General features: G+C 41.8%; 1 protein-coding gene across 2 annotated transcripts in view; it reads right to left on the reverse strand.

Moving 5' to 3' along the window:
* Positions 1 to 12,942, reverse strand: part of ARMC8 (armadillo repeat containing 8) — a 106,333-nt gene that overhangs the window by 75,810 nt on the left and 17,581 nt on the right. For both annotated transcript variants that reach the window (XM_044915453.1, XM_021678753.1), the window contains one exon: positions 1,461 to 1,537. In XM_044915453.1, coding sequence (XP_044771388.1) covers positions 1,461 to 1,537 — 77 coding nt within the window. The remainder of the gene's footprint in view (positions 1 to 1,460; positions 1,538 to 12,942) is intronic.

The following is a 12,942-nucleotide window of genomic DNA, read 5'->3' on the forward strand; positions in this document are numbered from 1 at the left end:
AAACAACCACTCTAGCAATCACAATAAAAATAATGATAAAACATCATCTCTATCACTCATGGAACACTTAATGGGTCTAACATTTTCAACTAAACTATTTATTGAACAATCCTAAATGATACTGAGGATTACTAATATACAAAACTGTCTGGCTGTGTGTGGGGAGTGTCTGCCTAAGGAGGAGTGTTAATTTATTTAACAGATGGATTTAATAACACTTTTTCTGGTAATAATCAAACTAGTCTACAAAGGGGCTGATTAAATCATTACAAAGTCTCCTAGTGAAGGGGACAAAGGCAAAGTCAACATAATGAGAAAATAAGAATTGTAATCTCCTGTTTCTGTAAACTGAGAAATGTGAAGGCGTCAAGTATACATCCAGCTCCTCACCTTCTTTTCCAGCTCAATTTGAATAGTCAAGCATCCTTACTCACTTTTATCTTGCCTCCACCCTACAAATCCACACCCCCAAGACATGCCTTACACAATGCGCTTTTTTGGGGGGAAGATGGGGGGGAATGGTTTGAATAAGAATTACAATCTGTAGATACTTCTATAAACTAAGCATCCTCGCCTTGCCATGACTGAGCAAAAGTTAAACTGAAAAGTACTATTTGGCTGATGACACTAACAGGGTAAGAAAATAATACTGGGACTCATGTGTGCCCTCACTGCTATACCAAACATCCTGACCCTTTTTTGTTTCCTCCTTCCCCTGGACACAGTTCAAGCCTGTGGGTACTCCGTGTTTGCCAACGCTAAGAGGAGTCTTAGGCTAGACCTTCTCCCCTAGAAGTCATGTGTCAAGAGCATAGTAATCTGCTCTTAGGATAGAGATTTCATCTTTCAATCACTTGCAATCTTATCACATTATCTGACTTAAGTTTTTAAAAATATTAACACCTCGGGTATGTTGCTTAAAATTGTTTCCTCTCATTAAACACTAGGGAATTTTGGAGAAAAAAAATGGGCATTCAGATTATCAAGAATTTAGATTTCCAATGACTGCTTTCTGAACTCTGAGATTTAAAACATCAGTAGGAGATTCAAGCTTTATAGCCAGTGAGTTAACCAAAAACAAAATAAAACAAAAAAACCCTACTGATGTATTCTCCCACTCTTTCCAATTATAAAAGATCATCAGTTTTATTCCCTTGCTTTTGTTGGATAAAGAAGTCACAAAAGCATTCTCCAAAAACATGTTTTAAAATGGTAAAACAAGTATTCTACAAAAAAATAAGTTAACCATGTCAGTGAACAACTATCAGACAACTCTTTACAGTATAATAGTAAAGTCATGAATGTCAGGGATCTTTCTAAAACATAAGAAAAAAGTTTTAACCCTGCATTTTCAGAATTACAATATTTGGCAAATTTAAACACAAAAACAAAGAAGACTAAAAAAACAAAACAAAACAAAACAAGACTTTTTGATAGACTCTTAAATACATACTACTTACATGACACCTTGTAGAACTTTCTGGGGATCAGGGTCAAATAGCCTGTCAACATAGTGGCGACTGCTAGCTGTTACTTCCTAGAAAGTGGGGGGAAAAATTATGACATCTGAAGCCATGCAAATCACAAATTCACAGCATCACCCACAACATCAAATAGCTATTTCATCTAATTTAAGGCAGATGCATTAGAATGTCTATAAAATACTTAATATATTAAATCCTTCTGAGAAAAGTATGTGACAAGATGGGGAAGAAAGAAAACACCTTGTTCTCCCTAAAACCATAACTAGATAGTGGGATCTTTGTGGTGAGCCCTGCAAGCTTTGCCAACAGAAGAACTGGGCGTAAGTGTTAAGAAGCAAGGTAAGTTTCTTAATCAACTGTTGGATGTCACCTTCATATGAACAACAGATAGGAATGTTGCTTCTGTTTAGTACCCACTAAAGGGAGAGAAAATCTGGCTCTCAGCAAGGAAAAAAGGGGAAGCACTTCATAAAAAGTCCAAGAGGGGTAGGTAGTCCATATGCAAGAGGAAGACTTTCAGACTGACAAAGAGAAGCTACACTGATAGGAAGCAGACATGTGTAAACATAAAAACTAAAGTAAATGAGTTGTCATGCTTTCTGTGAGGGAAAAGCAATTAAGAATTAGAGAGATTTAGGGGTGCCTGGGTTAGTTAAGCATCCGACTCTTGATTTCAGCTCAGGCCATGATCTTAGGGTCCTGGGATAGAGTGAGCCACGCTCTGTGCTCAGTGGGGAGTCTGCTTGAGACTCCTCCTTTCCCCCTCCTTCTGCCTCTCCCCCACCAAATAAATAAATCTTTTTTAAAAAGACATTTATCAAGTCCAACAGAGTGGTCTAGTCTGAAGTGGCTGAGGCTACATAGAAGGGGAGCGTTAGAACATAAAGAACAAAGGGAGACACCTCCTTCTATTTGTATTGTGGAGTTTCCTCTATTATGTTATTTCTTATAATACTTATTTGGAGGGGTAATATTTTTTATATTTAATTTTCATTACCTTTTTTTTTTTTTTAAGATTTTCTTTTAGTAAGTAATCTCTACACCCAAGGTGGGGCTCAAACTCACAACCCTGAATCAAGTTGCATGCTCTACCAACTGAATCAGCCAGGTGCCCCATTTTTTAAAACAAAGAACGTATGTTTAAGAACCGGAGAAGAATTTTCATCCCTTCTGTTTCTTTCTGATGCCTGCTGAAATATGCTCATGTACTGCCATCCATTCGTAATGAATTAGCATCGAGAGGAAGAAATACTGTTCCAGTTTACCCAGAACCCCTGATCAGAAACAGTTAACTGACAAGACACAGTGCCAGCTTAAACTCCTGAGTCACCAAAAGTATCTCTGGAGAAAAAGTGCATAAACTCTAATTTTCTGATAATAGAATTAATTCAAAATCAAAATATTTTTTTCTATTATGAGCTTACTACCAAAATATCCTCATAGGCAACCCAAATACCTACTTCTAGTATGCACTCCATTTATAAAGAACAAACAGGGGCAGCAAACAAGCAAAACTGATAGAAACACTTGTGCCCACCAGGATTCCATTAAAGTACCTGATAATAGGATTTGGTTTACTCAAAATAACAGAACCACAGAGTTAGAAGGATTCTTAATAAGTATTTGTCCCAATCCCTAGGGCACCTGGGTGGCTCAGCCCGTTGAGCATCTGCCTTCGACTCAGGTCATGATCCCAGGATCCTGGGATCAAGGCCAGTGTTGGGCTCCCTGCTCAGCAGGGAGTCTGCTTCTCCCTCTCCCTCTGCCCCTCCACCTGCTTGTATGTGCTCTCTCTCTCTCTCAAATAAAATCTTAAAAAAAAAAAAAAAAGAAGTTTCATAATTTAAAAAAGTATTTATCCCAGGGGCGCCTGGGTGGCTCAGTTGGTTAAGCGACTGCCTTCGGCTCAGGTCATGATCCTGGAGTCCCTGGATCGAGTCCCGCATCGGGCTCCCTGCTCGGCGAGGAGCCTGCTTCTCCTTCTAACCCTCCCCATTCTCATGTACTCTCTCCTTCTCTCTCATTCTCGCTCTCTCAAATAAATAAATAAATCTTAAAAAATAAAAATATAAAAAAGTATTTATCCCAATCTCTTAGTTAACAAATGAGGGATGGATCTTTACCCTGATGCCAGATTGTCAAAGTTTAAGTAGGGATGCAAACAACTGTACAAATACATCAAGAAATAATATATCAAGAGCAAAATCCAGAGTAAAACTGAAAACAGTATTCCTGTAATACAAACAGATGAATTTCATCACTCCATTTGAATACATGTGCTTCCCTGGCTTTCCAACATAGTAAATTCTTCTGAGTACCTCAGACCCTTAGCCTCCCTTCTATCTAGGGATTGATCTTGGATTTTACTGTTCCTCTTCACATACTCTCTCACAGCTCTGTATCTCTTGCCTCTCAAAGTGGTTTAGAAAAAGACACCTGGGTTTAAGACCTGTATCTTAAACAACATAAGTTTTGCCCATTAACAGCAACTCTCTTTACTGCTCTGTACCTGGTTCATTCAATTTTACAAGCACTGAGAACCTACTATATGCAAGGCACTGAGGAAAGCATTAAAGATTTTTAAATGAATAAGGCATGGTCCCTGTCCTCAAGAATTCATTTTCTATTGTAATTATGTTTACATGTTTATGTTCCCTACTAGAATACAAAACAGAAGTATACATACATATAGGCAGCACTGAAGAGGGAGTTAATAAACTAGGAGAATCAGTGATGAAGACTCCTTAGAGGAGTTAGTTTTGGAAAACAAGTAAGAGTGCACGAGACTGGACAAGGAAGAATCAGTGTCCCAATCACAGCCATAGCACATGTGAAGCCAACACACATATACCATCAGCAAGTATATACCAGTTGCTAGCACTGAGAAAGAAGGGAGGGTAGATGCCACCAAGAATATAAAACACAAAAGGCTAATCAATAGGCGGCCCATAATTGGAATACAGATTGTCTTTTGGTCAAAGTTCTATGCTAGGTGCCAAAGAAGATCCAAAAGGATATTATGGCAGAACTTTGCATTTAAGGAGCTTACAATCTCTAAGGGGGTCAAGTCATGTATACACACATACAAAAAAACCAATCCTCTGAGCTGCCTAGGTAGCAGCGAGCTGAGGTGATATAGTCACTTATTCAATTTTACTCTATGCTTCTTCCTAACATATTCATTGATTTGTCTGTATGGAACAATTCTTATATTTCACTGCTTCCTTTGTAGATCAGGTCACCTCTCCCCTCTCAGCCCTCGTCTCCCTTCTTTCAAAAGGCAACCTGGAGGGGCGCCTGGGTGGCTCAGTTGGTTAAGCGACTGCCTTCGGCTCAGGTCATGATCCTGGAGTCCCGGGATCGAGTCCCGCATCGGGCTCCCTGCTCGGCGGAGAGTCTGCTTCTCCCTCTGACCCTCCCCCTCTCATGCTCTCTGTCTCCCATTCTCTCTCTCAGATAAATAAATAAAATCTTTAAAAAAAAAAAAAAAAAAAAAAGGCAACCTGGAAATGTAAGAATTTGAGACAGAAGGCAAATGGTACAGCTATTAAACAAACTGGTCAGGAAAAGCTTCTCTAAGAAGGTGACATTTGAGCAAAGACCTGAAGAAGATGAAGGATGAAGTCATGTAGCCACCTGGAGGCAAAGCTTTTTGGGCAAAGAGAACACCAAATGCAAAGGCTCTGAAATGGGAAGTGTCTGCTGTGATCAAAGAACAGGGGGCCATTATTATAGTTGGTACAGAATGAGTGAAGGAAAAAGCCACAGAAGATAAGGTCAGAGAAGAGGGGCCAGATGGTAAAGAGCTACATTGTCTAATATGATAGCCACTGCCTCATGTAGCTATTGAGCATTTGAAATGTGGCTAAAAACTGAATTTTAAATTTTTTTTAACTTTAATATTTTAAATTTAAAAACCAATACTGGATTCAGTTATTAGAAAACCTTGAAGAATGTTTAGAATTACTTGGATATGTAAATCTACTTGTTCAACTGTAAATTTTATGAAACCTAAATGCCAATCAAGTATTTCCAATCAAAATGTGGCATCCAAATTGTATAAAATACACACCAGATTTTGAAGACTTACTATAAAAAAGTAAAATAATTCAATTAATAATTCCTTATATTGATTACTATTGGTTTAAGCTAGATGTATTACGATTAATCTTATGTTTTCTTTTTACGTTTACAGCATGGCTGCTAGAAAATCTAAAATTACATGATAGCTTGCATTATTTTTCCACTGGACAGGGCTGGTAGAGAGCCCTGTTGGTCATTGTAAGGATTTTGCTTTTTATAGCTTGAGTTGGGAAGCCATTACAGTTTTGGGAAAAGAGAGACATGAACTGACTAGTTTTTTTAAATTTTTTAAAATTTATTTATTTGACAGAGAGAGAGAGCGAGAGAGAGAGCACACACAAGCAGGGGAAGTGGCAGGCAGAGGGAGAGGGAGAACCAGGCTCCCTGTTGAGCAGGGAGCCCGATGCAGGGCTCGATCCCAGGACCCTGGAATCATGACCTGAGCTGAAGGCAGCCACTTAACTGACTGAGCCACCCAGGCACCCCCCGAACTGACTTGTTTTAAAAGGATCACTCTGGTTACAATCTTAGAACAAATACATGGAGGGGCTAGAGGACAAAAGCAGGGAGACTAGGTAGGAGGCTGTTTCAGTATCAGAAATGCTGTCATTTCAGAGATGATGGTAGACTGGACTAGGACAAGAATTTTGAAGGCAATACAATTCACTGATTCCAGATAAATGTTGAAGTTGAAATGACTGTCAAATTGGATATGCTGTCACAATAGATGTGGGGTATGAACGAAGAGAGGGGCCAAGGATAACACTTAGGGTTTTTGCCTGAGTATATAGAAAGATTTGAGTTGTCAGTTAATAAGATGAGGAAGACTATGAGTGATGCAGGTTTGAGTGAGATCAAAAATTCAGTTTTGAACATATTAGGTTTGAGAATTTTATCAGCCATCCAAGTGAGAATGTCAAGTTGGCAGTTGGATATATGAATCTGGAGTTCAGGAGACAGTTGTGGGCTAGATATACAAACCAGGGAATTGTCAGCATGCGAATGGGATGAGTTCACTAAGGGAGTTCACTTTACCATGGACAAAGCAAGGCCAGAAGACTGAACAATGGCGTACTTGGATCAAGCAGAATTCCAAGAAGCCAAATGAGAAGCTGTTTCAAGGAGAAAGTAATCAAATATGCCAAGTATTAATAATGTATAGTATAAGATGACGACTAGGGCCTGACACAGAAATATGGAGGTCATCAGCAACCTTGACAACAACAGTATGGGCAGAGTGGTGAAGCCAATGCCTGCTTGAAGAGGACTTCAGAGAGAACGGGAAAAGAGGAATTAGAGAAAGTAAATACAGACAACTCTTGCAAGGAGTTTCATTATGGAAAGGAGAATGAAGAAACAGAGTAGTACCTAGCGGGAGAAGTGGAATCAGGAGAGCGTTTTTTAAAAGATGGAATAAATTAGAGCATATTTATTTATTGATGGAAGTTTTTTTTTTTTAAGATTTTTATTTATCTGACACAGAGAGAGACAGCCAGAGAGGGAACACAAGCAGGGGAAGTGGGAAAGGGAGAAACAGGCTTCCCGTTGAGCAAGGAGCCCAACGTGGGGCTCGATCCCAGGACCCTGGGATCATGACCTGAGCCGAAGGCAGATGCTTAATGACTGAGCCACCCAGGCACCCCAATGGAAATTTTTTTAACAGAGAAAAAACATGCGCACTGGGGCAGGGGGAGAACTTTTGGAACTATGTTCATGAATAATTGAGAGGGAAAGGGATTTACTGGCCAAGTAGAACATGGAAAGTACAATAACCAGAGAGAATTAAGTAGATGGATATGGCAGTGAGCACTTGTGGACATTGTCTGTGATTACTCCTATTTTTAGAGAGTAAAAAATGGTGAGGGTGGATGGGGAGGTGGGTGGTCAAGGTCTAGGAAATGACCATGGGAACAAGTACCTCAAGGCAGGATGGAGGATATGATCATCGGGGAAGCCTACAGTTTAAGAAAAATGATTAGGGTGCCTGGATGGCTCAGTTGGTTAGGCATCTGCCTTCTACTCAGGTCATGATCCCCGGGTCCTGGGATTGAGGCCCACATTGTTGGCGAGGCGAGCCTGCTTCTCCCTCTCCCTCTGTCTGCCGCTCCCCCTGCTTGTGCGTGCTCTCTCTCTCTCTGACAAATAAATAAAATCTTTAAAAAAAGAAAAACTGTCTACATAGGAAATGAAATTTCCATAAATTATCACGCAAGTAATGCTACAGAAAGTGACCATAAGCTAGCAGCTAAAATCTCAGAAATGAGGAAGAATGAACCAAGGGGTCTATAGATGCACAACAAGGTAGAGTCTGATAAGATACAGAGCAGGAGTATTTAGAGAAAAGGGAAAGAGAGGAGTCTGAAAAGAACAATGAGCAAGTCTCTATCTCCATCTCTAGGGATAGAAGGGATATGAGAGATAGAGAAGGAAAAAGAGCCACCAGCTGAGAAGTTTACAAAAGAAAGTTGGGAAAAAGTATCATCAGGGGTAAATCCCAGTTCGGTCTGAACAAGAAAGATGAAGGAAATGTTCAGAGAAGAGGCAGGAGAAAGGCAAGAGATATAGATAGAAAAGTAAAAAGAGTTATATGCACATGAGGAATGACCCTAGAGCATTGAGCTTCTTGTGGTAGTTAATGTAAACAGGCATAAAGAGTTTAATCCTGACGACCTCAAGGGAAAGAGCAGGAGTGTGTGGGGGAGGTAGGGGTAGAAATAACTTTGGGGCTCTTATTCATTCTTGCCAACAACAATGTGGGGAGGGACAGTTTGATCTGGGCACTTCTTATTTACTCCAGAAATATGAGAAGCACTGGGGTTCCTCCTTCCCTCCTGCCCATAGAGACAAGAAGGTTAGGAGGGTTTCTGATGTCCTGTCCTTTCAAGATGTGGCTTCATCTTCACTTCAAAACACCTATGCCCTTTTATGGGGCACCTGGATAGCTCAGTCAGTTAAGTGTCTGACTATTGATCTGAGCTTGTATCTTCACCTCAGGGTAGGGAGTTCAAGCCCCACACTGGGCTCCACTGGTTATGGAGCCTATTTAAAACAACAACAACAAAAAAAAACACCAATGCCCTTTTAAACTGCTTTATGTAGCTTCCATTAGCTGTACACATGGTGATTCTTCCATCCTTCCAATTGACTGAGTGAATGTGCCAAGCAGCCAGCTAAAGCTCAAGGTACAGTTTATGCCCATAAAGGAGAGCAAAAATAGCCATGGTCAGACTGACCACCGCCTTTTGGCACAAGACTTCAAACAAATGACCTAGCAAGCCCTTAAAACCTGGATCTGACCTCATTTTACACAAAGTGGCAATAAAACCACCACAAATGTATATATTAAAAACCTGTGATGTTTTATGCTTACTAGCACCCCCTGAAATTATATTACATGAAAATGTACGTGGAACCCTTTAACAGAAAATCTGTAGAAACCAAACTTGTGAATTAGAGTTAATTCTAAGAAGAGTTGAGTCCACTGTCGGTACCAACAGGTACCGATCACTCTAATAAGAGAATTCTGAAGCAAATTTCTTCTTGCAGGAAAACAAAAACAGAAACAGGTAATGAGTTGCATTCCATTATGGAGAAGTATTAATGGAAGCTATTTCCCTTTTATTAGGGCTAGGCAGCCTCTAAGTGGCCCCCAACGATACCCACCCTCCTGGTACTTGATTCTAGCAAACAGAATGCAGTGGAGGTGACAGGATGTCACTTCAGAGTTTGGTATGTGTGTGTGAAAAGCCAGCTTCCATGTTGTGCTACAGAGAGGCTCACACAGAATGAACTGCAGGAGGTCCCCAGCCAAGAGCCAGCAAGGAACTGAAGCCCTTAGTCCAACAGCCCACGTGGAACTAAATCCTGCCAATAACCACGTGAGTGAGCTTGGAAATAGATTCTCCCTCAATTGAGCTTTCAGGTTAAACATGGCTCCTGCTAGAGGTACCTGGGTGGCTCAGTTAGTTAAGTGGCCAACTCTGGATTTTGTCTCAGGTCATGATCCTGGGGTCCTCGGATGGAGTCCACTTGAGGGTTCTCTCTCTCCTTCTCCCTCTACCCTTCCCCCTGCTCATGCTCTCTCTCTCAAATAAATAAATCTTAGAGGAAAAAAAAGACAAAAACAGAATTAAGAACAAAAACAAAAAAACAAAACACGGCTCCTGCTAACACCCTGACTGCAACCTCTCAAGAAACTTTGGGGCAGAGGCATCAGCTAAGCCACACCTGAATTCCTGACCTACAGAAACTATGAGATAATAAACATAGTTTTAAGCAGCTAAGTTTCAGGGTAATTTGTTATGTAACAGTATTATAGATAACAATGCACCTTCAAATTTATCATCCAAACTAGGATAATTTTAAAGAGGGAAAGAGGGCACTATTAATCATTATCACAGAGTAATACACATAAATGAGAGCTAGAAACAAATCAGGCTGTATAATCATCCTACCTTTAAATTCTTCTTTAGTAGTACCAAAGAGGAAAAAGTTAGAGCTCAGAAAACTGGTCAGACATCCTGAAAAGGCAAACTAAAACAATCTCTAATTACCCTTCTGAATAAGCTATCCATGACTGGGGTTGAATTAAAACCCTGCCCTTTGGGAGGAGGATCCAAGATGGCAGACTTTAGCTAGGAAGAGAGAGAACCGTGACCATCTGCACACATCTGCACCAGCCAGGGAGTTGGGGGACACTCCAACCACCCATGCAGGCCTCAGCAAATGCCAAAATCCTGAACTCATCTCTTCCCATGGATGCACCAATACAGCTACATATGGACCATTTCCTTTTTTTTTTTTTTTTTTTAGATTTTATTTATTTGATGAGAGAGAGAAACAGCGAGAGAGGGAACACAAGCAGGGGGAGTGGGAGAGGGAGAAGCAGGCTTCCCACGGAGCAGGGAGCCCGATGCAGGACTCGATCCCAGGACCCTGTCACCATGGCCCAAGCCAAAGGCAGATGCTCAACGACTGAGCCACCCAGGCGCCCCTGGACCATTTCACTCTTAAAAAGATCTGAAAATGAGATGAGATGCTCTTCACAACAAAGGATAAAAGGGTCACATCTAGATGGGTAAGAGAGGAAGAGACACAATCTTGCAAAAAACCCTACCCCCTGGCATGGCACACAACAGGGAAGGATCTTACCAGTTAGGTGCTTCTCCCAGAGAAGGGAGGGGTTGGTGCACACATTGGGCACCCTGGCCTCTGAGATCTATACCAGAAAAACGAGTCCCCAGGATGGCTTAGAAAACCAATGGTGCTAATATCCAGGGGTCCTAAAGTGCTATAGGAAACTGAGATTTCCCGCTTGGAGGGCTCATATGTGGTTTCACTGCCCCAGGACCCATCAAAAAACAGCCGTTTGAGAAGCATGTAGATTATATGTGAAGGAGAATCATTTGCTGATCTAGAAGCATCAACTAGAGGGGTGAGGGACAGCTGAGATGCTCCCCAGAGACAGAGGTGCTGGCTGACACCATTGTTGCACTCTCCATGTAGACTGCTAGGCCAGCACAGGTGGGTAACCTCGGACATGGCACCCTCCCACTGCCTTGCTGGGATGCATCGGGGTGAGTGGTCCTGGCACTTGCTGAGGCCAGAGAGCATGGGTGGTTGGAGTGCTACTCTGCTCCCTGGTTAGAGCAGGCAAGTGCAAATGGTCTCCGAGTTCTCCCACTGCCTACTTAAAGTCCACAAGTGCAAGTGGTTGTGATATTCCCCTGCCCCCTAGCTGGGGCAGGTAAACACCAGTGGCAGTGGCATTCTCCCACTTCCAGCCTAAAGCTGGAGCACACACAAAGACAAGGCACTTTCTCACAGCATTGTTGAGGCCCACGGGTAATCACAGACAAGACATTTTTCTGCTCCCTCTCTGAAGCCTGTGAATCTGCCCCACCCACCACACTCTCCAGCTGCCTTGCTGAAGCCAGTAGGCACACACACCCACACGGGGAACATCTCTTGACTACCCGGCCCTGGTGGCCAAGACGGTTGGCTTTCCAGAGCTGTACAGGACTGTAACAACTGGACAGACAGCTCTTGTGGCAGGGCACCACCCCCAAAGCACTGCAGAGACAGAAGACTGAAACAGAACCTCAGTCTTCCTGTGAAAAAAAGGCTATTTGCTTAGCCCAGTGCTTTAGCCTGAAGAATAGGCATCAAGTTCCCCACACATCTAGAGGCTAAAAACGCACTCCCAGGGAAACACCACAAGACTCCCCAGGAAGGAGTTTATACACTTGTCTGGAGCCCAGACTTTTCAACTGTTGCCCTGGAGACACCTCCAGATCTTCTGGTCTGGAGGCCCACAGGAATTACAATTGCAGCCCCACAGGACTGCATATATTTGCACACTTGAAAAGCTGCTGCCTAAAGGTCTGGCTTCCAATCAGCCTGAAACTAGATGCTAAAAGAGATTCCTTCTCTTGGATTGCTGATAAGTCTTGGCACATCCACAACAATGGCGGCATATCAAGAATAAATCAGGCAGTTTGGACAATCACAAAGGTGCAAGAGACAACCAAGAGCTCGGGCAAGGTTGAAGGAGAAGGATCAGAACCTACCTAAAACCAGTCCTTCAAGGGGCGATTGGGTGGCTCAGTTGGTTGGGTGGCTGATTCTTGGTTTCAGCTTGGGTTGTGATCTCAGGGTCGTGGGATCAAGCCCCACAATGGGTTCCATGTTCAGCATAGAGTCTGCTTGAGATTTTCTCCCTCTCCCTATGCCCCTCCCCCCTGCTCACATGCATGCTCTCTCTCTCTCTCTAAAAATAAATAAATAAGATCTTGCGGGGGGGAAAACACTCCTTCAAAACTGAGAAAGGTAGCTGTTTTGCCTGATAGAAACAAATGCAAAGAGTCAAACAAAATGAGGAAACAGAGAAATATGTTTCAAACAAAAGAACAAGACAAAACCTCAGGAAAAAGACCTTACTGATATGGAGACAAGTAATCTACCTGATAAGGAATTCAAAATAATGGTCACAAAAATGTTCATCAAACTTGAAAGAATGGATGAACACAGAACTTCAACAAAGAGAAACTACCAAAGAGAAGTCACAAAGCTGAAGAATACAATAACTGAACTGAAAAATATACTGGAGGGATTTAATACAGTGGAAGAAGTATAGATCAGTGAGCTGGAAGATAACTCAATGGAACTCACCCAAACAGAGCAGCAAAAAGAAAAAATAATTTTAAAAAATGAAAATAAGGGACCTCTGGAACAACATCAAGTGGAATAACACTTGCATTCCCAGAAGGAGAAAATAAAGGGGCAAAAAACTTATTTGAAGAAATATGGCTGAAAACTCCCCTAAAGAAGGAAACAGACATCCAGGCCCAGGAAACCTAGAGAGTTCCAAAAAAAA

The sequence above is a fragment of the Neomonachus schauinslandi genome, chromosome 1 (assembly GCF_002201575.2).
Source record: "Neomonachus schauinslandi chromosome 1, ASM220157v2, whole genome shotgun sequence".
Taxonomy (NCBI): Eukaryota; Metazoa; Chordata; class Mammalia; order Carnivora; family Phocidae; genus Neomonachus; species Neomonachus schauinslandi.